General features: G+C 39.8%; 1 protein-coding gene across 9 annotated transcripts in view; it reads right to left on the bottom strand.

Annotated features, from left to right (window-relative positions):
- The window catches only part of cpeb3 (cytoplasmic polyadenylation element binding protein 3), a 50,720-nt gene extending 27,505 nt beyond the window's left edge, over positions 1-23,215 (bottom strand). For 2 of the 9 annotated variants that reach the window (XM_058380947.1, XM_058380955.1), the window contains exons 1-3: positions 23,097-23,214; positions 19,480-20,339; positions 13,125-13,278 (exon numbers count right to left, since the gene is read on the bottom strand). In XM_058380947.1, the coding sequence (XP_058236930.1) occupies positions 13,125-13,278; positions 19,480-20,339; positions 23,097-23,136 (1,054 nt within the window). In that variant the 5' untranslated portion in view covers positions 23,137-23,214. The other 7 variants (XM_058380962.1, XM_058380977.1, XM_058380992.1 and 4 more) reach the window with 7 other exon arrangements.
- Between the last annotated feature and the right edge of the window lie 21 nt (positions 23,216-23,236).

The following is a 23,236-nucleotide window of genomic DNA, read 5'->3' as shown; positions in this document are numbered from 1 at the left end:
GTGAATTTGCACAGTAGGGCCACTGTGACACAGGCACTCCCACAGATGAACTCTTCACGCCTTCAAGCTTTTAACGTGACCATTTTGACACTCACAGCTCTCTTGCGCAACATAGCGAATGTTAAACTGACCCGGCATATTAACGGCATTTGCTCAACAGTACAGTTTCTACATCTATATTTCTACATCTCTGTAACAAGGCTGCAGTAATTTCACTAATTTGACCCTGCTTGATTTAGGAAAACAGGATTTAAATATATATATACACACACAATTATTATATTTTGTTTTTAACTTATCGTACATTTTTCAAATATGAAAACCAATAGGAAGTGTCCTAAAAGTTTTATGAGACTAAAATGACATACAGCACATATGCTCACAGGCCACTTCCATAGAAGCGTCTCTATTCCTGCTCATTATTCAATCAGCCAATCAGGTGACGGCAGGGCAGGGCATAAAAGCATGCAGATTTTATGTTGCTTGGTGCCTGATGGGCTGGGCCACTGAGTAGTCATTCTACAATTGGAAACACTGTGTTGATGCTGAAACCAGTCAATGGAGGATGACCAAATTGGCTCAACCTACCCAAAAAAGGCCACAATAACTCTTTACACTCGAGGTGAGCAGGAAAGTATCTTGGAATGCACAACAATTCGCACGAGCTACAACAGTCCAGACAATGACAATGCAACATAACAGTTTATAATATAATAATTGTCTGAAGCAGAATTTGCTTACATACTAACACCTTTAATAAGGCCTGTGTTAGTTCTGGTAATAACAATAACAGATGACTAATGTCTGATTACCGCAAAAGACAGTTGTGTACGTGTTTGTGTCCAAACCTGATACATGAAGGTTTTCTCACACAACCCATTTCAGATGGAAATAACTGGCACAAACCTGACTAGCAAACAAAAAATCTATCTACGTTCCCGACAGCAAACGCCACAATTTCTTTTTTCAAAGAACACAAATTCCTTCTACAATCTCTGTTAGCACATGCCTGCTTGACTAACCATTGCTGAACACTGAATCACTTTTTTATTGTAACCACAACAAATCCTGTAAAAAAAAAAAAAAAAATATCCGCTGTTGCATGAACAGCAAACTGATTCTGAATGTTATTTTACTTATTGCTTCAACACGGCTGTAGATAAAATTCAGCATAGGCAGGCCAGAGCAGCATCACCTCATGGTAATGGCTCTAAGGTCAGGGCCAAAACTGATTCTCCTGATTTTCCAGTACTTCCCCAATAAATCATCACAGAGTGCATCTGTTTTGTTGTTGTTTTTTTGGCTCTGGATTGTCCAGCAAATCTACTGGTCTGATCATTGGGTCTATCATAACGAAGACTGCTGAATATCTGAGGTCAATCTCTTCAGGTCAACAGCTCATGTGTTGAGGGGAAATTCCAAAACTAAACTAGACACTGTTTTATTCTATTTTTAAAAGGTGGTGATTAATTTTCTACAGCAGCATGGCTCCTTAGAAGCTGCAAAGTCTATATTAATGCACTCCTTCCATTACATTTATATGCTTACAGCTTATACAGGGACTTGTATGACCAATGCTGCAAACAAACAGATTAAAAACATGTAAGGGCTGATATGGTGAGGTGTTTAATATTGAAGAAAGAGCTTTCTTTATTATCATCACTGAAAGAAAGAGAAGAAAGACTGACCAACAGTTTACAGCTGCTGCAAAGTAAGTGGTAACAGTCACTTGTTTCGTGGACATTATATACACGAAACAATGAATATAAAAAAGACCGGTCAACTGCTGTGGGAATGAAACACTTTGGGGTGTGCTGTTAATAGCAAATCATGTCAAACACATGGAAATGTGTGTATGTAAATGCCCACACAACGTGAGCCGATTCAAAAGACATCATCCAGCGTCAGCACTGGGTAGCCCCGCCCCCACCCCCACCCCTTACAGTACATGAGCAAAGTCGCAACTGTTGCATGCATGAAGTGTCCGACATTCCGGGCTTTGTTTATTTGGTTGACGAAGTTCATCACCCTGGTACTTGAAGAAAATTCCAACTTCCTGTTCTGTGCCCAGACTATTCACACTATTTATACTATAAAATGGGGTAGGATAGTGTGTAAGTCTGTGATTTGGGATGCACCTGTTGATTCCTTCGCCATTTAAGTGCTTTGTAGAACATTTGGATTTTTTATTAAAAAATTGAGTTGGGAGACGAAGAGGGCCAAAACTCCATTCATTTGTTCCCTTTTTCCTGAATTTTTCTTGTCGTCACACACCCATATCTCTGTAAATTTTCCTCACCCCAACCAGGAAACCTGGCGGATGAATCCTTTGTTGCTTCCATTAATAACATTACTAATTAATTCAGGATGCCAGAATGGAGGTTACAGTTCAATACAAAAAGCATATCAGGCACTATTGCTGTCCGGTGTTTCAGAATACATTCACTTCCACCTCACATTGTCAGAATCTCCCTGAAAATAGATCTGGGTATGTTAGACATGTTCTGAACACTGGTATGTCAGGGATATTTCCTCTTCGGGGTCTAGGACTATGCTAATTTAGTGTTTCCTCTTCCTTTCTTGCCATTTGATCAGATTACCACAGACATAAACGCCAACCTTTTTCCTTTTGCATAATGCCCTTGTCAGGAATAGAGACCGTCAACAAAAAAAAAAAAATTCCTGGATGTGGAAACAACAGTTAATGTATAACTTTTGAGGACCAAGTGCTAATGCCCCTGTTCACTAGCTGTGTATGAAAACACTCTTGTCTATTAGAAAGGGCATGTGTGTATATATAGCAACTGAGATCTCTTTACACATCATGGATGAAACCAAATGAGACGTTGTCTGTAGCGCAAGCAGGCAGACCAAACAAACCTGCTGAGTCGGGAGATGCCAAACCTGTAATGGAAGGTTGACATGTTAAACGTGACCTGAAATACAGTGATGGTGTCAGAGACTGACTAAAACGCTCTCATTACCTTAAAAACCATGAATTATTGCTTAGTAAAATACGTGGTAGACTCCGGCTATACAGCAATCTATTGAATACAGGAAAACAATAGACATTACTAAGTATGTGCTGCACTTAGCGTACAATTTTATTACATTTTAAACGGGTCCACAACTCTTGTTACCATGTCACTAACTCACCAACGAAAAAACAAGACTTACTTAAACGCCAGGCAGGAAGGTATGAAATGCCAAACCTGGCAATAGCATGCCAGGGAATGACATTAACAGTGCTAATGGAATGGAGCAACTGACTCTCCAGATTTTCCAACTCATCTCTAAAGTGCAGCTGTTATTCCTCCGTTTTCTGCCAGTAAGCAAAGAGCCGTTCTTCGTTCTTACATCTGGGCTATAATGATGTTCTTAAATCTTGCTGAAAGGACAAAGCTGATTCATGCCATTCATTCAAATCAAGAGCCACTGTTAAACTGTTTGTGTAGTTTCTATAGTGAACATTCCAGTGCATGATGAAACTGCGCCAATACCAAAAAAACCCATCACATTTGCTAATGTCAGATGCTCAATGTAAACATATAGCTACACATTTCTCAAAACACATGATGTAAAGATATCTATAAATCCCCTTCATGATCTACTTCCACATTTTACCACAGCACTGGTGAATTCCTGAATCCAGGTGGTCAGAAGCATTATTTTTGTATAGTAGCACAGTTTTTTCCCGACCGTAACGTGAAGGATGTATGGGTAATATTCATGATCTTAAAGTCTTCAGGACAGAAGAGCTCATGGTTTGTCGTTTCTTGGTAAAATGACAAGCTTAGTTTTGCTTAGAAGGGGATGAAAGAGAGCGCAAGTGATACTGGTGATACTAAAAAGAGACAGTGATACTAAAGTATAAGTTAGAACAGGAACTAACTTGTCTCTCGGACGCTCCACAAACTTTAACTATAAACTGTTAATGTGCATCATTTCAATTGGCAAACGTCAGCATATCGCTGCGGTATAAGCTGAATAACAACCTCCAGAACATGAAAATACTGGACTTCGGGGTAGGGTTAAGTTATTCCCCAGCTGTGCAGTATTTCTGTAGAACACCATGGTTTATTGTTTGTTTATCTCAGCAGCTCTGACAGTAGTTCCTCATAATTTAAGCATAATAATAAATGGATTACCAAAAACATATTTTTATAACAATCAAATAATAATTGATATGATGAGGCTTTCTGTTAGGAAAGAATTCGGTATAATGTAATGTTTATCAGTAACATGATAAGTCTTATTAATTTCAAGGAATGGCGAGGAACTAAATGTTTTTAAATCCAGATTAAAACCCAACGATATGTTCCATATCATCCATAACTATAAACGGTTAAAAAGCATGAGGAAATTGCGATCATTTGCGAACTGCTGTAGTGCAAGAGCAATAACCATCTTCAGGGTATGACGTTAATGGAAAATAATCTGCCACAACAGCCTGTTGTGTGTTATTTCTTAAGTCTAAAATTGCAAATCTGTGTAAGTGTATGGATGAACATTATTTTTTCCAAAACAAATTCCCTCAATTTGTTTTTTTGATGGTGGTGGTGGTGGAGAGTGCTGCTGCCTAGAGTCATTTTAAAACACACACACACAAAATAGAAAAAACAAAAAACACTGACTTTCCCTGAGGGTGAGGACAAACTGAACCAAACGCTCATGTATGACGGTCAAAGCTGAAAGTTAAACTAGCCCAGATTTTTCACAAAAGCTTCTTTTCCAGAGCTGAGCCGAACTGTATTAGGGACACAGCGTTCCACCTGGACACACCCTTGCAGGGTTAGACAGCTGTGCTTAGTGCGGCACAAACGTTTGGCTAGAGCGATTTCATGACGTTGGTATTTGCTGATTAGTTTTACATTGCGCTCGCCCCACCCAGCGTCATTTGCTTTCTCTTTCAGCGCACACCGACAGCTCGGCTCCGAGAACATGCTAGAGATGAGAAATGTGTTTGATTAGCACTTGCACTAAAAAGAGTCCAGATACTCATACGGTTCCAGATCCTTCATATCGTCAGTGAATATAAAGGAAAAATAACTGCCAGATTTCTAAGATGCGTGAGACCACTTCTTTTTGTCGCTGTAGTATTTCTTTGGCACCTCCCTATTCTGATTTAGCTCCACAATGAGAAAACTATTCCGAAAGCTTGAAATGCTTCCCTAGCTTTGCACTGCACAAACTGGACTCTTCACTTCCCACACATATTCATCTTCAATCCGAAAAATCTTGTCAAGCGTATGTTAATGAACCTGTATTACTGGAAAAGGGATTACATTCTGCGTTTCTTTCATAAAGTGTTTATAGTGCGGACTTCTGCTGTGGTCAACAACTAATTGGGAAAATTCTCCGCTCAGAACCCTTAAAGAATTTCATAAAGGACTCAACAAGTCAGAGCTTATTTTCTAAGCAAGCACTGAGTTAGAAATAACTGCTCCAGTTAAACTCATTAGTCCTGGGGGCAGAAGGTGGATCATGTGAGAGGCCGGCATGTGTGAGAAAGAGAGAGAATGTGCGAGAGTGTGTACGTGTGTTCGAATGCGTGTGTGTGAAAGTGCAAGTGTGTTGTCATTGTGTGTGAAAGCACAAGGCTGTGCGCGTGTAAACACATGAGCCTCTGTACAAGGCAGCTTTGTGTTCGGTAAAGAATCTGTGAAGACTGTGTGTCCCTGTTTGTGGCGGCAGTGAGACTTTAAGCCGAACCTCGTTGGGGGTTGACCAATGCCACAAACGTGTTGGGGGGGAAAAAAAAAAAAAAAAAAAGACTTTGTTTGTTCAGGAATCCCCTCTTTAGCTTTTCTCCGCCTCCTCTCCTCCTCGGCAGTCATTCAGAACGTGAAATCCCTGCACATTCCAGTTCAATCAGATTAATGTGTGAGAGCTTGATCACGAGAGAGGGTGAGAACAAACCCGCCCTCCTCCACCTCATACAGCCAAAACCTCTTCACACAAGAGGCTTCGTTCATCCTGGCACTTCAGCTGAAGGCCCCACAGGACTGGACAAGCTAAAAATACTCATTTTAGCTTTTTCCCGGCTTTAAGAAACAAAATGGGTTTTGTATTACAAAAAGGACGGTTGTCGATGACAAGTTTGACAATTCCGGCCTCTCCTTCAAATTTTTTTGGGGGGTGGGGGGGTACCTGCTCACAACCCTTTCTAGCAAACTTGGTTGGTTTTATTTCACCAAATAAACAAATTAGTCATTTAAACCACAGAGGCCCTGACCAGAATAAAGCATTTAATGAAAATGACAATGAATAAATGAATCACACAGCATCAGGCGACACCATGTCCAGTTCACTCCCATGTTAATCACCATGACCTTTATTTGTCCCCTTGTGACCACATGCTCAAGACTTTCACTGGGTCTTTATGCACTGTACCTGCACTGAAGCTTTTAGCAGATTTATTGTAGGTTTTTGGGTTTTTATTAGAAGTTTAATTGCGGCAACTAGCTAACATGAGCTGACCAGACAGAATTTCTGACTTATAAATAAGGCTTAGTCAGATATTTTAGGTCACAAGCATAATATATTTGTAAAAATAAATTAAAATAAATAAAAATCAAGTGATAATGATCGTCATCAACTTAAAAAGTCTGGGTCTGATTTTTTTGTAGTTTCCATATATAAAATGTTTATATAATTTAAGCTTTAACATGCTTATAACATTTACAGACCTTCATTAAAAAAATTCAGTAGTGTTTATATTATTTATTTTAATGATGGCTAATATTTGTCTGTAGAAAACCAAACCTAAAAGCAGTCATAAATCTAAGGTAATATATGGGCTGTAAAAACCATTGGTCTACACACAGATCCTTAGGACTAATCTGAATACTGATTTGTTATGCTCTTTATCCCAAAAGAAGATATTTCTACTTAAAAAGAATCCAAGACAATTTATAACAGCACTGTCATGCTGTGCAAGTTAAAGGAATAAAAAAGAAGTCTATGGAGCATCATTTTGTTCCTCTCAAGCAGACAAGAGTGGGTGGTCAGATATTAACCGTAGACATAAATCAGGTACCTAGGATATACAGATTAAAACCTGTTGTACGCCAGAAGTGCCACTGAAGGCACAGCGCATCTCGGCTACCCAATTTTACACCGGGTTCTACTCTAGAGTGGAGCATTCATCTCTCCAGTTATAGCTTTTGAATGTTAGCCAATTCCAGAGCCCTGCTGTACAGCTCAAGGCTGTTAAGTGTAGTGTGAAACAGAGCACGGGTCACAAGAAAAATTGGTAATGTGAAAGTTGTCATGTGGACTGGGAAGCACACTGTGGTACAGAACCCAAGACGACATGCAGGATGTGGTCCGAGTTTGGTTGCACTGGAACTGTGCTGGGATTCCTGTGAGTGAGTGTGAACACTCGAGTCTGCACTTGTTCAGGAATTAAAGTAACCTGGGCATGTGTTTCAGCAGATGACATTAGTTTCCACAACACATCTACCATGATGATGGGAAACGTTGGGAAAACAGGTATATATATGACAAAAGATGAATGCGAAAACACAAGGGTTCGAGTCTGAAACCAGTGGCATTGGGAACAAACACTCGGATTCAGACCACAGCCAACATGCCCAGTGTGAAAACCACCTCGGTCAACAAAAAAGTTTATTATTCCTCTGTATTACGTCTGTCAGACACAAACCAGTGCACCGCCACAGACAAAAGGAACATTTCATTATAGTGGAAAAATAACTCTTAATTATGCACTAGAAAGAGAGGTAGGCTTTGCCAATATGACCTGTTCGATAATGACCAACAAGAGACGAACACTATTAATAACACTTGCTAAAGTGATGAGTTGGTGGTAATGGGAAGTCCAAGGAGTTTCCCCTGCAGGGAATTTACAAAAAAACTCTGTAAACATTAGGTGGGTATTTTTTTTTTTTACAAACATGTCAACCACTAAGAAAGGAGTACAATTTCATGTCCAATTGAATTGTATAGTACTTTTAACAATAGACAGTGCCCCAAAGCAGCTTTACCGAAACCCTGATGAAGGTCCCTAATGAGAAAGCCAGAGGCGACTGTGGCAAGGAAAAAGTCCCTGAGAAAACATGAGGACGAAACTATTAGAGGAACCAGACCTGAAAAGAAATTCTTCTTTTTCTGGCTGATACTTGATAGCAGGATTATAAATCACGGTATAGTATAAATCACATGCAGACAAACTTCGTACAATACTAAGTGTGTTGAAAAGACGTTCCGTATGGGTATATTGTGACCTGGATAAAGCACAGGACAGGATTTATGATTACAGCAGCAGCTTTAAAGGTACATGTATACAGTATCCTGGTGAGATTATCCACTGAGGAAAAGCTGAGTGTTGGGAATAACCTGTTTTTGAGATGTTTTAGGTGTCCATGTGGGACCATCCAGTGCAGTGAAAGAGTGATAAGAATAAAGAAAGAGAAATCTATGGACAGTAAACATTAAAGGTCCTCTCATGTTCTCAGGGAAACACCCTGATGGTTTACACACATGAGAAATAAAACCAAGAAGCTTGTCACAATTGCGCCACTTTAATTTTATTGGGTTCTTCACCACAGCTACCTCTGTGTATATCTATATGTATCCATCAGTCGATCGTTTAAAAGACAGACAGATAGACAGATAGATAGTGTAGCTGTGAAAATTAACAATTTTATTTTGAATCAAATTCTTGATGCAGACCGTCGAAAAAGCATGTCGTACTGTGTATGGTTATGTATGTTATATGGTTATGTATGTTGAATTAGAATTTCCAGAGGTATAAGGCGGTATCAGCACGAGCCCAATAAATTAGACGACTTTTATGGTGTTATACATGGTTGTCTAGTCACATTTTGGTAATTGGACAAATATGCTCAAGGCACTTTTTTTATTTGTCATACACAGTACATATTACACATGCGTGATGTAATGTAGTGCAATGGTTTTTCTAAGTTACTCACCCCACAGTATATTATGCAATCAGCAACAGAATAAAACAACATAATAAAATATAATAAATACAAAGTAAAATATAGTAGTCCATATGAAAATGCAGACTACAGTAAAATATCATATTCATGTACTGGTGGAGGTGAAATTGATCTTAAATCTTAGATCGCTAGGGCTCTCTCAAAGCAATAAAACTGTCTTGATTGCACTAGCAGTGTTACAATTTATCACTGACACAATTTCTAGCAACTCACATCATTTGAACCAATGGAAAGAAATTAGTTGAATTAGAAACAGTGAATAGCTCGTAAGCTATGTAAACTCAATATTAAAAGCTACAGCTGCCCTTCTACTGAAGCTCAGAAGCCAATAAAATACCACTTATATGCTTATGGTACCTCCAGCTTTAGAATAATTCCAGGTCCTTCCTAATCAGTCAATTTCCCTCCTCCTATGCCAAACAGTAAAACTAGCCACAAACACATTAGAAGGACTGGAAAAACAGCTCCATGAAACAGAAACAAAAGCTCATAGTGTACCAACTGCCTCTGTGGAAAAACCAACATGAGGTAAGGAGACGGGCTACCACAAACCACCAGAACAGCTTCAATGCACCTTGGCATAGTGTTTACACATTTCTGGAACTGCAATAGAGAACAAACGCCACTCTCTTCCAATTGCCATACCCTCAACTGGTGTTTTAAAGGTGATGGACCGTTTTGTCTAACATGTCCTTCCAAAATCTCTGCTGGTGTTCAACTGGGTTGAGAGCTAGTGACTATGCAGCCAGCAGAAATGCTCCATCGCAGGATTAAGTCATGAGTCAGAATAACTTTGTATTTATTTGTAGTGATTCCTCCCTATAAAAGGACAAGAAGATCTAAACCATGGAAGTAAAATACCCCAGACAGCATGTGCACTAGGGGTCCGAACGTCTGAGAGCACTTTTACATTTAATTTAATTTTCTAATGTCGTTTCATTTACAACAATTTTCATAACAAATTAGATCACTGACAACAACTTAAGTGAAAAACAGAATCTGTGAAAGATTCCCACGAAATGCTCGACTTTCTTAGTATTTGGTATGTTTCCTTTTTGCTTCAATGACAGTGTGTACTCCAGCTGGCAATTACACCAGTTTGTGCAAAACCTAATACAGTAAGACCTTGACTTACAAGTTTAATTCGTTCTGTGACCGAGCTCGTAACTCAATTTGCTCGTATATCAAATCAAATTTCTCCATTAAAATGAATTGAAATGCTATTAATCCGTTCCAGCCCCCCAAAAACCACACCAATTTTTTTTGTTACGTGTTTTTTAAATAAGAAAAATGTACTTTATAAATAACAAATAATGTATAAAACAATAATAATACATAATAAAAGAGAATGTAAAGAAATAAACTGGTTTTATTAAGTGTATTTACGTTGAAGATCAGACGAAGATGTTAGCGGAGGTGGAGGAAATTGGCGTTTTTCATTTTGTGCTATATCGCTTACTCGCTACACACTTAATGCTACAATTAATTGCTAAATTTAACTTACACACTATGCTACACTTTATCGCTAAACCTAATTGCTACTTTTTTATTTTTTTTTTTCACTTCACTTAATCATCTTCACTGACTTTTGCCTTTTGCCACACTTTCCTCGCTTTCACTTGCAGGGCGTTTCAATAAAAACCTGTCCAAGGAGGTTTGTTTCTTCCTCCCTTTCAAAATGTTTGGAAAATGATTGAGGAAGTGTCGTTACACAGCGCCAACGCACGACCTGGAGAGATAACCACGTGAACTGACCGCTCGTTGGGCTACCAAGTGGCGGGTGGCGTAAGCTCGCTTGCTCGTAACTCAGATCTCGGCTCGTATCTTAAAGCAAAAAATCGTAAGTCAAGGTTTCACTTTAATCCATTTTAGATCGAATCCATCACTTTGTCATCTGAGCACATGCTTTAATAGAACAGATAAAGCTTAGGGAAAATCTGACCTGTTGCACAAAGCACTTAACGTGGTCACTATCGCAAATTTGCCAACATTTAAATATGAAGCTAGAGATAAGTACAGACTCTTGGATATTAAATATTCAGAATACTGAACTTTTACGTTTTTAATATTTGTGTATATCCGATTTTTAAATGAATAAAAGCATCCCAGATTTTCAATGTGCTATCAGTCTCTTGGACCCCACTCTATGTAAGTTCTAAGTTTATTTGATATACTAGTCTAGGAACTTATAGCATGTTAACTCTGTGTATGTCCGCACACAGCAACGTCAGCAAGGTCAAAACCCAGCAGGGGTGACGTGACTTGCAGCTGAAAAGCACATTTTTGAGGACAAACATTTTCTTGACAAACATTCTGCTTAAAATCTACTTCATCAAGAGCGCTCAGTGAGCCAAGAGAGCGGCAATAAGAACATCATGAGGCTCATGAATGCCCATGTTGTTTCGCACAGTGCTCTTCGAAACGTGTGAAAGCAGCTTGCTCAAGATTTTGGCTTCACACTCAACAGTTTTGTCTTTTATTTGCATGAAAAGCAGACTAAAAAAAAATAAATAAATCTTCTCTCTCACCAAGTGCTAATTCAAAGCCGCACTTCAAATCATACTTCCGAGTTATTCTGGATGCTCCGAATGCTGGCACTGTGTAATATCAGCAGTGTTTATACCACAGTGCTGGTGTTGATTCATTTTTACACAAAAAAAAAAAAAAAAACCCAGCTCTGACACGAGTATCTGGTGTTATTCAAGTGCTAGGCTACCATGTGTGAATATGTCGATCACATGGCCTAATAAACAGAAAGAAGTGCTGTTATTTAAAGAAAAATGTATAATCATTGACATTTGTTTAACATTTACGGAAGGAGTATTTATTACAGTCATCAAATGTTCCGCCACGGGAGAATTTTTAGGACAGAAGACTTTGTACTTTCAGTATTTTGTGTCTTATTCTTCAATAGAGAGAAAAGGGGAAGGAGGTGGTGGCAACTAATTTGATGAAATGTAACTATAAACGGATAAAAAGCATCATTCTTTCATTAAGGGATACAAAAAAAACTTAACTGATGGCAAATTACTGTGGTATAAAAGGAATAAAACAATTCACAACGTGCTATTAATGGAAGTTATACACCTCAACTCAATTATACAAGTCCACTAATGTGACTGGTCGAGCGTCATTCCAGGAGTGCTTATATTTAGTAGAACCTCACAGGTTATATTTAGTGTAGCCGCAGTGGGCCGTTTGGCTGAGTGGATCACTCCGCTCGTTTGTGCTCGAAGTGTACATTTTGACTTCCTAGTTTGAAACGGTTTATACAGTAGTGTCATCACCGTCAGCAGACATAGCAAGTGAACCATGTTTTCAACATAACTAGCCTTAAACATGAAAAGGAAGGAGGAAGCAGAAGCACCTTTAACAAAACAAAAAAGCTGTTTATAGACAGGCAATAAATTGGTGTGGCTTCTTCAGGCTCTATTTCCGCTAGCGGAGCAAAACTAAACAACTTAATAATAATTTCTTTTCTTTTCTTTTTTTTTTAATAAAAATTTGTATAGAGCGATTCCACTCAACATTATGTTATACTGAATATTAGTTCAGCCAGCTGCTTTGTGCCTATGCCGGATAACCTCTGTGTTCATATTCAGTACAACAGTAACTCTGCGTCATCTTGCGCCGACTCGTACCACTCTTTCATTGATTATTTCCTATAAAAGAACATCCAAAGAGATAAAAACTTCACACAGTATCTGAATTCCTGGTCTCTCAGTCTGAGCCTAAGGGAAAAAGACACAAATGCATCAATCCATGAACTCTGGCACTATTGATGCATACAGACTTTATTTCCTCCATCTGCGTTTGTCACATCGTAAGTCACAAGACCGATAATCAGCTCATATCGATGAACAGTCAAGAGATTTTGTGCTTTGCGAAAACAAAAGGAGGCATTTAAACCGGATTAAATGAACAAAATTACGCCAACCAATTGTGATACGATGGACACGCACACAAGCTGAACATATATGAACATTTCCACATAAAGCTGATTTTGCAGGGAAGGTGATGGTTCATTTACCAAATCAAGTCATATGACATAATGCGAAACAAAACCATGTCAATCTGAGATGATCTACCTGAAGCTTTAAAAAGAAGCAAAAGAAGCATGGGTGTGTGAATATTCCTAACCTGCAAAATGATTCCTCCATACAATATCAGCGATAGTCATTGGTGGGCCCCCGACAGGGTGGTGTTTACCTTTGTCGTGGTCAGTCCTTATCATATCCATTAAGGAATTCTCCAAAGTTTGCAAGCTAAATGGATCAAAGGGCCGATTCCGGTCCTGAAAGAAAGAAAAGGGAGATGGTTAGACGTCACAGAGTAAGAACAACAGGTCAGTATTACTCGAATTTAAAAGATTTGCTGTTGTCAATCACATCGTCTTAAAGAAAGAAAGAAAGACAGAAAGAAAGAAAGAAAGACAGAAAGAAAGACAGAAAGAAAGACAGAAAGACAGACAGAAAGACAGAAAGACAGAAAGACAGAAAGACAGAAAGAAAGAACGAAAGAAAATTGGAAATAACGAACAAGACTAAATGTTGAAGCACACAAGAAGAGCAGATCTGAAGGAACCATATGCATTTACAAGAGGGAACATGAATGGAAGTGAGTAAAGAGCAACGTAAATCAATTGTCTCTGGGGGCAAGAGACCAAGAACAAGCACTCATCTGTCACAACTAGAAACAGTGCTGACATATAAGCCTTAAACTCACAAAACCATGTATGCCTTCAAGGAAATATGTGACACTGGTGCTTGGTCATGACATGTCTGAGCAGATAAACATCCCAGTATCGATGCCAAAGATGAGACACCTAACCCAAATCATATCAAAATATATGGGTAAAACCACAGACAAAAAAAATCAGCCAAGACATGTTTTGTTTATCTTGGACTGGACCTAATTGTATAAGAAGTTGTTAAAAAGTAAGTGACATTTAAAAATCTTCTGTCTAAACCTTCACCTTCAAAATTGGCTAACGTTCTGACCCAGCGATATTTGTAAATGATTCATAAAACTGCACATTAAGTCCATTTTGTATTTAAGAAAATACACGAAACAAATATACACATACATATAAACAAACTCTATTTCTCATCTGAGTCTATTTTAATGAATAGTTCTTTCTTGCGTCTGATGCTAACACAAATTGATAGCAAACTACAGGCCGAGAAAGAAATCCTGGCATTAAGATGGGTGCTACCGTTTGTAGCTGTTCTTTTGAGGCCATTTTATAATAAATAATTGTGTCTGAAATTAGCACATAAGCTAGGGTTAGGGTTAGTTGGAGGTAGGTTTGTCAAACAATTTGCACAGTGCTAAACTAGCTTTCTTTGTTGCAGGATCTTAGCAACATTAGCAATGTAGCTCCAGTTTGGTGACAAAAAAAAAAAAAAAAAAAAACCAGACACAAACGTTATGGAAATTTTTCTTTTTCTTTTTCGTCTTGAGCAGAAATCCATGGAAATGGAGGAACAAGAACAAACTGCCTGACAGATCTGTTCAGGGCAGTTTTCCCTCAGGGCATGAGGCTCCTCTAACAAGCTACCTGCAATTCAATATTAGCATTTCATGTTAGCGTGAAATAAGAAATAAGGTTTGGGAAGTTTTCTAGAGATTGATAAACAAAATATATTATTAATTATCAGTCATTAAAATAATTATACTTCAAAACGAATTGAAAACTTTAACACAGTGCTGTGTTTCTATTTTTCTTTGGAAAATTTAAGACAAAGATTAATACGAAGACCGCCGGCTGTGTATCGTGACTCTTTCGTAACTGAAATGTCACTGTGCAGTATTTTTCAGTTTCAGCTGCAGTAGGGCACACTAGGGTTTTTCCTTTGTCTTGCCTCAGCTCACACGGTATTAGTTTGGGAAGGTGTGCATTGAAAGGTAAAGAGCAATCAGAGTCATATTTGGGTTTGATAGCTAGTCATATAATCCAAATCCACTTGTGCTCTCTCTCGCTCTCTCTCTCTGATGTGTGTGTGTGTGCATAAATATATACATATACACGAAAATGGTGACTTGGCCAGTGTGAAGCGATTTTGTCATTCATCATCTATATGCAGTGAAACGGAGTGTGTAATAGTACGCTATGTATGAGGAAAGTTAAAAGTTTAAATGTGTTAAATCTGAAATGTAATGACATGAATAAAAAGTTTGTCATACTGAGCCTGGTTCCTCTCAAGGTTTCTTCCTCATATCATCCCAGGGAGTTTTTCCTTGCCACCGTCGCCACAGGTTTGCTCATTAGGGATAAAATAAATTAAGGATAAAATAGTTTAATAATTTAATTTAATAATTTATTTTTATTTCTAGTTATTTTTTATTTTCATTTTTTCCCCCTCCCCTTTCTCCGTTTCTCTTCTTTTGTAAAGCTGCTTTGAGACAAATGTTCATTGCAAAAGGCGCTATACAAAATAAACTGAACTGAATACTGCAAAGTCCCACAAACTACAGCTGATGAAAATTTCATATTTTTTAGTTGCGCATGTCATTTTTCATGCACATGTCGATGGCAGTTTAAATATTTGACTATTATTCAAATAATGTCTTCGAATTTTAATTTTGCCTCATATGGCCATGCCTAATATTGATACTCTGTGTTGGATCAGTTCATTTGTAATTGTCATCGAACCCATTAGCTAAATCTTATCCTGCAGAGAAGAAGATCCAAATCTGAAATTGTAGGGCAAGTGTGATAAGCGTATGTGTGTGTGTGTGTGTGAGAGAGAGATAGACAGAGAAAAAGAGCTGGCTGTAGCCTCCCCTGCCCAGCAACCTAGTTTGCTCACCACCACAGCTATTGTCATGTAACTGACAGAGCCATTCAAAAAGTGTTATTTCCCCTCTCTGAGCCCAGATAGGAATCTGCCCACTTTGTACTAATCATCAGCGTTCAAAACGCTGAGCTTCTCACTTCAGTCAAGGGCTAGAACGCGCACACACACCCGTACACACACATCCTGCCAGCACATGCTGCAGACAGCCACCGTGTCAGGAAACCCTGATCATTAACTGATCATGTTCCCTTGGCCTGCAATGACGAGCATTTCCTTAAATATTTCCAGGCCAATTTTAAAAAGGCTTTCGAGTTATCCTAACACTTACGTAAGCACTAAGATGATACATGACCCACGTCAAACTGACAGCTTAGTGATAATTTTAGGCACTGGTGGGGTGCAAAAACATGAAAGGTAGCTTAAATTCACATGTCTTTTAATAACAAAGTATTCACACCCCTTGAGAATTTGCATCTCAAAACAGAGACACACCGCTGGGAGTTCCAGCGCATTTACATAGCCATTCTACCTGGTTTGACTGTAGAAGATCAGACAAGCACCCGAATGCAAAATTCCAGAGTACGGAGAGGTGAGTGTGTGACTGGGGTCTCAGCTGATGCTGAAATGACAGTATTTCCAACAATTTCACACTGTTTTGTAAATTCGGTCATGGAATACTGCTCTCTTCTACCACAGGGCTGTTGATTTTCTCAAATCTGAAACCGTTAGACCTGACAGGAATATCGCCTGCGAGGCTTTATGCCTGTGTCTACAGCAACAACTTGTATGCCGTACAATCCATATAACCTAGCCTGAATAAGAAAATATTCTCTTATCATATTCACTGATTATTTTCCCGTAACAGCACAGATCATCATGTTTTATTCCTTACTTCACTGCTTCGCATTATTAGAGCTAGCAACACAATTCAAAGAAAAATGAAAACACGTTGTAAAGTGTAACTGGTAACTGTGATTATCTTTTGATAAGCAGTAACTGGCTATGTGATACACCACAAAACAGTGAAATGCTGCCTTAACCTAGAATACTGATTACAATGCAAGGAAGGAGAAGTCTGATAATATTCCTTAAGTCGATGATAATTAATCTACCAAGTAAGCAGACAAAGACACTTTGCTGACAGTAAACAGTAATTAATGTGCAAGATAAAAACACTTCCTGTTTACAGGTTTCTTCATAGGCTCAAATAAGGTAGCAAGTTGTAGTATTATGCGACTGCTTTTATCGGCAAATTCCATTTCATGTGCTAGTTCGCGGAATTGGTGGAGGACACAGTTCCACAGAAGTGACGTCCATATTGCTTGTTGGTTGTCAGTTGGAGGATCTGGCCCAGTAGCTGGTTTGTGTAACTGCTCTCTGACTGTCCTTCCCGCACTTTCTGCCTCCCCCCCCCCCCCCCTAATTTCATCACACCATTCCTTTTGACCTTGTGTTACCATGTCTACTTTGTAATGTCTAGTGCTCTAAATAGTTTACTATTACCTCTGTTTCAAATAGAGAAAAGGTGACGTCCACTAATAACAATTATTCTAGTGAAAAAATACCCATTCTGCTAAGCTAGCACCTTCAGGGAAAGAGGGAGTGTTACTAACCAGGTCTAATGCACTACGAAAGCATGGTATGATTTCACTGCTCCTATTAAAGTCATTTTCCATTAGTCTTCTAAATTGAGCTAAGAACACCTCCCTATGATTAAAAATACCCATATCTAGAAAGATTTATGTCCATATATGGATGTAAGTTTTTTTTCCCATACACCATGCTGTTTTTATCTGAGCTCATGTGTAACACTTCATGAATCCCCAGAAAATAAATATATATATATTTTAAATGAATAGACCATTTTACAACCTTGCTGAGAATTCTGACCCAAATCAGAATCAACCACCCAAGAGGAGATAATCATTTCTGAACGCAGGAGTAATTCAATGTGAATAATCGTTAGGAAAATTCAATAATAGGATGATAAAGGTTTTGTGGTTGACGTTAATGGTCAGTGAAAATAAAAGGCATTCCTGCATTTTGTTTTGTTTGAAGACCGTCACACACCCAGGCGTTGCCCGATGCGCCAAGATAGAAATCTTGCTAACAGCTGTGTCCTAGTATAAGTGCTACATTTCCATCCAACACAGGCTGTCTTCTCACGGTGCACAAAAGTCGATCTCACAGCATGATGAGACAAGAAAAGACGTGGTTTATCTTTACCTTTTCCAGAGAAGTGCTACGTAAATATTCTCGCTTTCTAAGCATAACTGTCTTCAAACTAAACCTGTTCTGCCCTTCAGTTTCTGTGCAAAACAACCAAACCCTGCACTACTGGTGAAGAAGGCACAAGTCGTCACTGGAGACACAAGGCAGAACCTGTCGCTTGGTGGATAACCACCTACATGACTCATCAGTTTTCTCTCTGCCGCAGTGCTGACCTTTTCCACTGGTGTAAAAGTGCAGCTACTCCGGGGCTAATCCATATAAGGGAGAAGTACACAATACAGCACTAACACATTATAGGGAGGCTTACATGGGGGTCTGAAACAAAATAAGAGTGCATAGACATACAATCATGGAAAAGAAGAAACTCTGGAAACATGTTTTGAGCTGTCCAGTTTACAGTAAACTCTCCAGTACACATTATAACCACCAAAGTGCTCATCATCTTTATTAAAAAAAAACATCCACAAGGTAAAAAGTTGTTCCTAAACGTTTTTTAAACAAGAAATGGATTTATCTATATTTAACTTTATTCGAGAATAACAGGGCCAGGCAGATCAGTGAGGCCCAGTGTTTCCATTCATGACAGCAGTGACAAACAGCTCTGACATGACCAAGGGGCGGGGTCTGTGTGCACCGCCCTCTTTATAATCCACCAATCGAATTCGCGGACTGGTACCTTTAAACGCCCCTGAGTGAGCTGGCAGAACAGCACGATGGAAATTAACCATTTACACTCAGCCTGTTATTTTTATTCCCCTTAAATGATCAATAAGGCGTTAAAAATCAATATAGAGCAAGTTATAAAGGGTGTCACGGGGTTAAAGGGAGGAGAGAGGACGGTATTTGTAAAAATGATTTGCCCGGATGACGTGCATTCAAATTCATGATGAAAAAGGTGCAAATATGTGGAAGAACTGGCGCTGGCTAGATGTCAGGTCCATGTCATGAAAGCGTCAGGCCTTCACGGAGACGCAATGGCGAATGCTAATGATATGCGTGAAAGAGAGAAGGAAAGTGGGAGAGAGAGAGATAGAGAGATAGGCCGGAATGTGTTATTTGACCTTCGCGTAAAGGTTAGCCAGTCGTTAGCCATGCCGTAGTTTTAGACATCGCTCTGAAGGTCATGCTATGTAACTATCATTTCCTTATCAGCACGATAGGAATGATCACATATTACACGTATAAGCTAATAAAGAATCACCCTTCATATGTGTCGCGATCCCTGAAACATCGCCATGAAATCAAACCTGTTTGTGAACCCAACGCCAAGAATAAACTGTGTCAGTTTATGATAAACTACACCTGAATGCCAAATCATTCTGTATTGTAAACAATAACGTTTGACATTTACCTGTCTAACAAAGCAATCAGACATCAAGTAAGCAATACAAGCTGACATATGTTAAAAACAGAGAGAATGTGTGGACAGAGCAAACGATAAAAGCACTGATGAAACCCCTCACCTGAAAAGGTAACATATTGTTGCCGTTGTCCGTCCTGAAGGCGTTGTCCTCCAGCCAGGGTTTTGGGGTAAGCGGGGCGGCTCTGGGGAACTTCGGCGGGGCGATGACATTAGTCGGATAGGGCTTCTTCATCGGGGAGATGGGGTTAAGAGCCGAAGGCAGGCCGACTCCTACACCCACCCCGACGGCTCTTCGCGGGTCCCGTCCGGCAGGCAGCCCGCTCCATGGGTTCGAACCGGAGCTCCACACGGCGCTCTGCTGAGCGCTCCACGCCGACGACGAGGTGGACGAGGACGGCGAGACCTTGCTGTTCACCACGGCCTGGTGGCTGTATGCGTTCCGCTGAGGAAAAGCAGCCTGGTTGGGACTGACCGGGGATCTCCTCTGTTGCGGCTGCTGCTGTACTTGCTGCTGTACTTGCTGCTGCTGTGACTGTGCCAAGCCGATCTGCGGCGAAAATCCGCCTCCGAACACTGGGTTGACGTGGTGCGGGAAGTTCTGAAAAAGCATAGTGCCGTTCACCGAGGGGATTCCTTGGAAAAAACTATCGTCCACCGCGTTCGCCGTTCCCGATGACCAAGTGCTGGCGAACGACGGAGACAAGGAGTTGCCACCGGCCTCCGGGAAGCTCAGACCCGGCAGGATCGGCGACTCCATGGCTACTTTGTCTTTGCTGCACTGGACCGAAGGCGCTTGGCTGCTCCCGCTCGACGGGCTGCTGTCCTCGGAGATCGCCGGCTCGGACGGTGAGGGAGTCGGCGTAGAAGGAGTCTCGACGCTCGCTGGGTCTTGCTGCTGCTGCTGGTGAGGCTGAGCTTTGTGTTTGTCCATCAGTAAATCATCCTGCATGGCTTGCTGAGCTGCAAGGGGGAGAAACAGAGACGAGTTATTATTGAGGATATCGTACACCACATTCGTCGGACTGCTACGGTGCTTGGGCGATGAAAACGACGCGAGAGGGAGACTGTTATAGCTGCCGCTACTGCTGAGGAGAGCCGACTGTAAGGCGAACCCGTAATCACCCATTTAGCACAAACTGGCGGCGTTACTGCGCAAACTGTATATTCCTTAACACGTCTCAACACACTCGCACACACACAGGTACTGGTCCAAATGTGAATAAAGGAGAAAAGGGCTTTGAATGCACCGATATTCACCGATTTTTTTCGCCACGTCTCTTTTTTCCTCTCACCGGAACTCCAGACTGCAATGTGAAAGTGATTCTTGTTCCTGTTTTTTTGCCCGTGACTCCGCCCCTCTTAGTAATTTGCATACGTCAATAAATATAGCAGCGTCCTTCAGCAAGGTTAAAGGAGACGCGCAACATTGTGCTCCTGTATCAGATACCGGCTTAAAATGTATATACACTGCATATTCTCTCAATAAATGGGATTTTATAGGTTATGGTAGTCTGGATTTTGGTAACCTACATAGCTTATGGCATAGAATCTATAGTATAACTAGGTATACCATGGCAAGATTCAAGCACGGTTACTCTTAAAATGGCTGTATAGGAAGCACATATTCACACATGAGCTCAATAAATCATTTGAAATAGTAAGCATTTACCTGGATTGTTGCAGACAAATCTGGTTATATAACTTAAAACGCCCACAAAATGACTAGTCATTCTACAGTGTGCCTTTACAGACAGGACCCAATGAGAATAAAACTAGGTTTAATTTCACATTTATATGCTCCACATGTTCACCTCTATACTCTATGCATTTTATCAGCCACTGCGTCATGTCTTTGTGGATTGTGCTCAACATATTCCTTAAGGTTTATTTTGTATTTTTTTGTTTTTTGTTTTTAAAAGCAAGCAAGAGATAACAATTGTGGTTTATTTTAATGCAGATAGCTGCAGCTGAGTTACCCTGTATGCTCGTTTGGCACAATAGCTTCAGACAGACATGCCACTGGTCAACACAGTCTTGTGTTATATAGTGTATATGTTGCTTTAATATTAATCAAATATACAGCTTTATGTACCCTTAATATGTAATATGGACATGGGTAAATGGCTAAAGTGTCCTGTATATGATTGACGTAACCTTTTAGAATTAAAGGTATATAAAGTACGTACCTCTCTAAGTAAAAGATAGCTACTAAATGAACAAAATGTTTAAGTTTTGTTGGTAATACCTCAGTAAGAAGGATATGTACAGTTTTGTTTTCCCTGAGAGAAAATAATGAAGGGTTTAAATTTGTCTCATATGATACTGCTGCAGCAGATGGCTGACCAAAATAACCTGAAGCACTAGGCTCAGCCAAAATAGAAAGTACCCTATCGATTATTATGCGATATTAATGTGTAGATTAAAATACGACTGTAAAAAGATCTTCAAGTAGGCCAAGTGCGCTATGCGACAATTTTAGATCCAGACCAAGAGACGCAAACTGCACCTTTTTCTCTCTCTCTCTCTCTCTCTCTCTCTCAGGACACGGTGGATATTAAATATTAAACAACAATGGTTGGTTTTTAACTTCAAGAAATGATTTCCTTTCCATGTAATATAAGTATCTACGAGGTAGTCGCAGTTAATCCTCGTCTTCACGCTGCTGCATAAGAACCGCCCATTCAAGGTCAACACAGTGATCAATACAGCTGGCAGGTGGGCAAAGTATAGGCTATAGCGCACACACACACACACACACACACACACACACTCACACTCTCTCTCTCTCTCTCTCTCTCACTCACACACACACGCACGCGCACACACTTTCTGTGCTTAAAAAAAAAAAAAAAAAAAGAAGTGCATGACCAATGCGTCAAAGCTTCTACCTCTCCATATGTTTTGAGACAAGTATATACTGTGGAGGCAATCGGAAGGGGAAAGAGTCATGCATCCTGTTTTACTAATCGTCCCCTGCACCGACAGCAAGCCACAAACATATGCTACAAATTCATGCATGCTTTATTATTATTATTATTATCATTATTATTATTATTGCGCTTGTAAAACTACACCAAGCAGACTTTACCTTGTCGTTCACCTTTTTTGGATTCTGTAAATAAAATCTATTTCTGTGTGCCTCGTCTGGCTATGGATAATGACAAACCAGCTACCTTTCTACGGCGAGGTCGAGTAGCAGTTGCCTGAACAGCTGATTGACTGCGGCGCATGGACGGCGCACAAGAGGCTTATGGGAAATGTAGTTTTGTTTTCCGTCTAGTAACTTAACCAGAAGAGTAAACACAGCAATGTAGAAATTGAAATAGTTTTGAAGCTTAAACAATAACCCTCAATGCTTTAGCATTTTTTTTTGGAAAATACAATTCAGTGCATCCATTCAAATCTGGACAGTGTTCTGTTTAGTCCACTAATGGACCAAACATTCAGTCTCAATTGATATAAACCTGGCAAAATCCTGAAATGGAAATGCTTTAGAAAGTATGACTCACTGTCAACACGTCCTACGGATAGTCAACCACATTACACGCAGATTATTAAGAGTTTAACATCTGTGATTGTAATCTTCAGCACAACGTCCTTGGATTTCACTTCTTGAATTTAAGACCTGAATGACGAATGTGCGTAGGTCAATCAAAAGATTACTTAAATTGTGCATCATGCCGTCAAAGAAAAAAAAAAACACGACGAGTTTCTTACCGCAATACGAAGTGTTTTGTAGCCATATGTGTATCTTCATGTTTCTCGCTTTCTCTGTGTTGAAAGACAAGCCAAACTTGATGTTTTGGGGGACAGCGCATGAATTCAGACTACATATCCCAGAACACCTTATGCGCCGT

This window comes from Hemibagrus wyckioides, linkage group LG03 (genome assembly GCF_019097595.1).
Source record: "Hemibagrus wyckioides isolate EC202008001 linkage group LG03, SWU_Hwy_1.0, whole genome shotgun sequence".
Taxonomy (NCBI): Eukaryota; Metazoa; Chordata; class Actinopteri; order Siluriformes; family Bagridae; genus Hemibagrus; species Hemibagrus wyckioides.
Note: the sequence above shows the minus strand (reverse complement) of the source record. Positions and strands in the feature narration are given on the sequence as shown.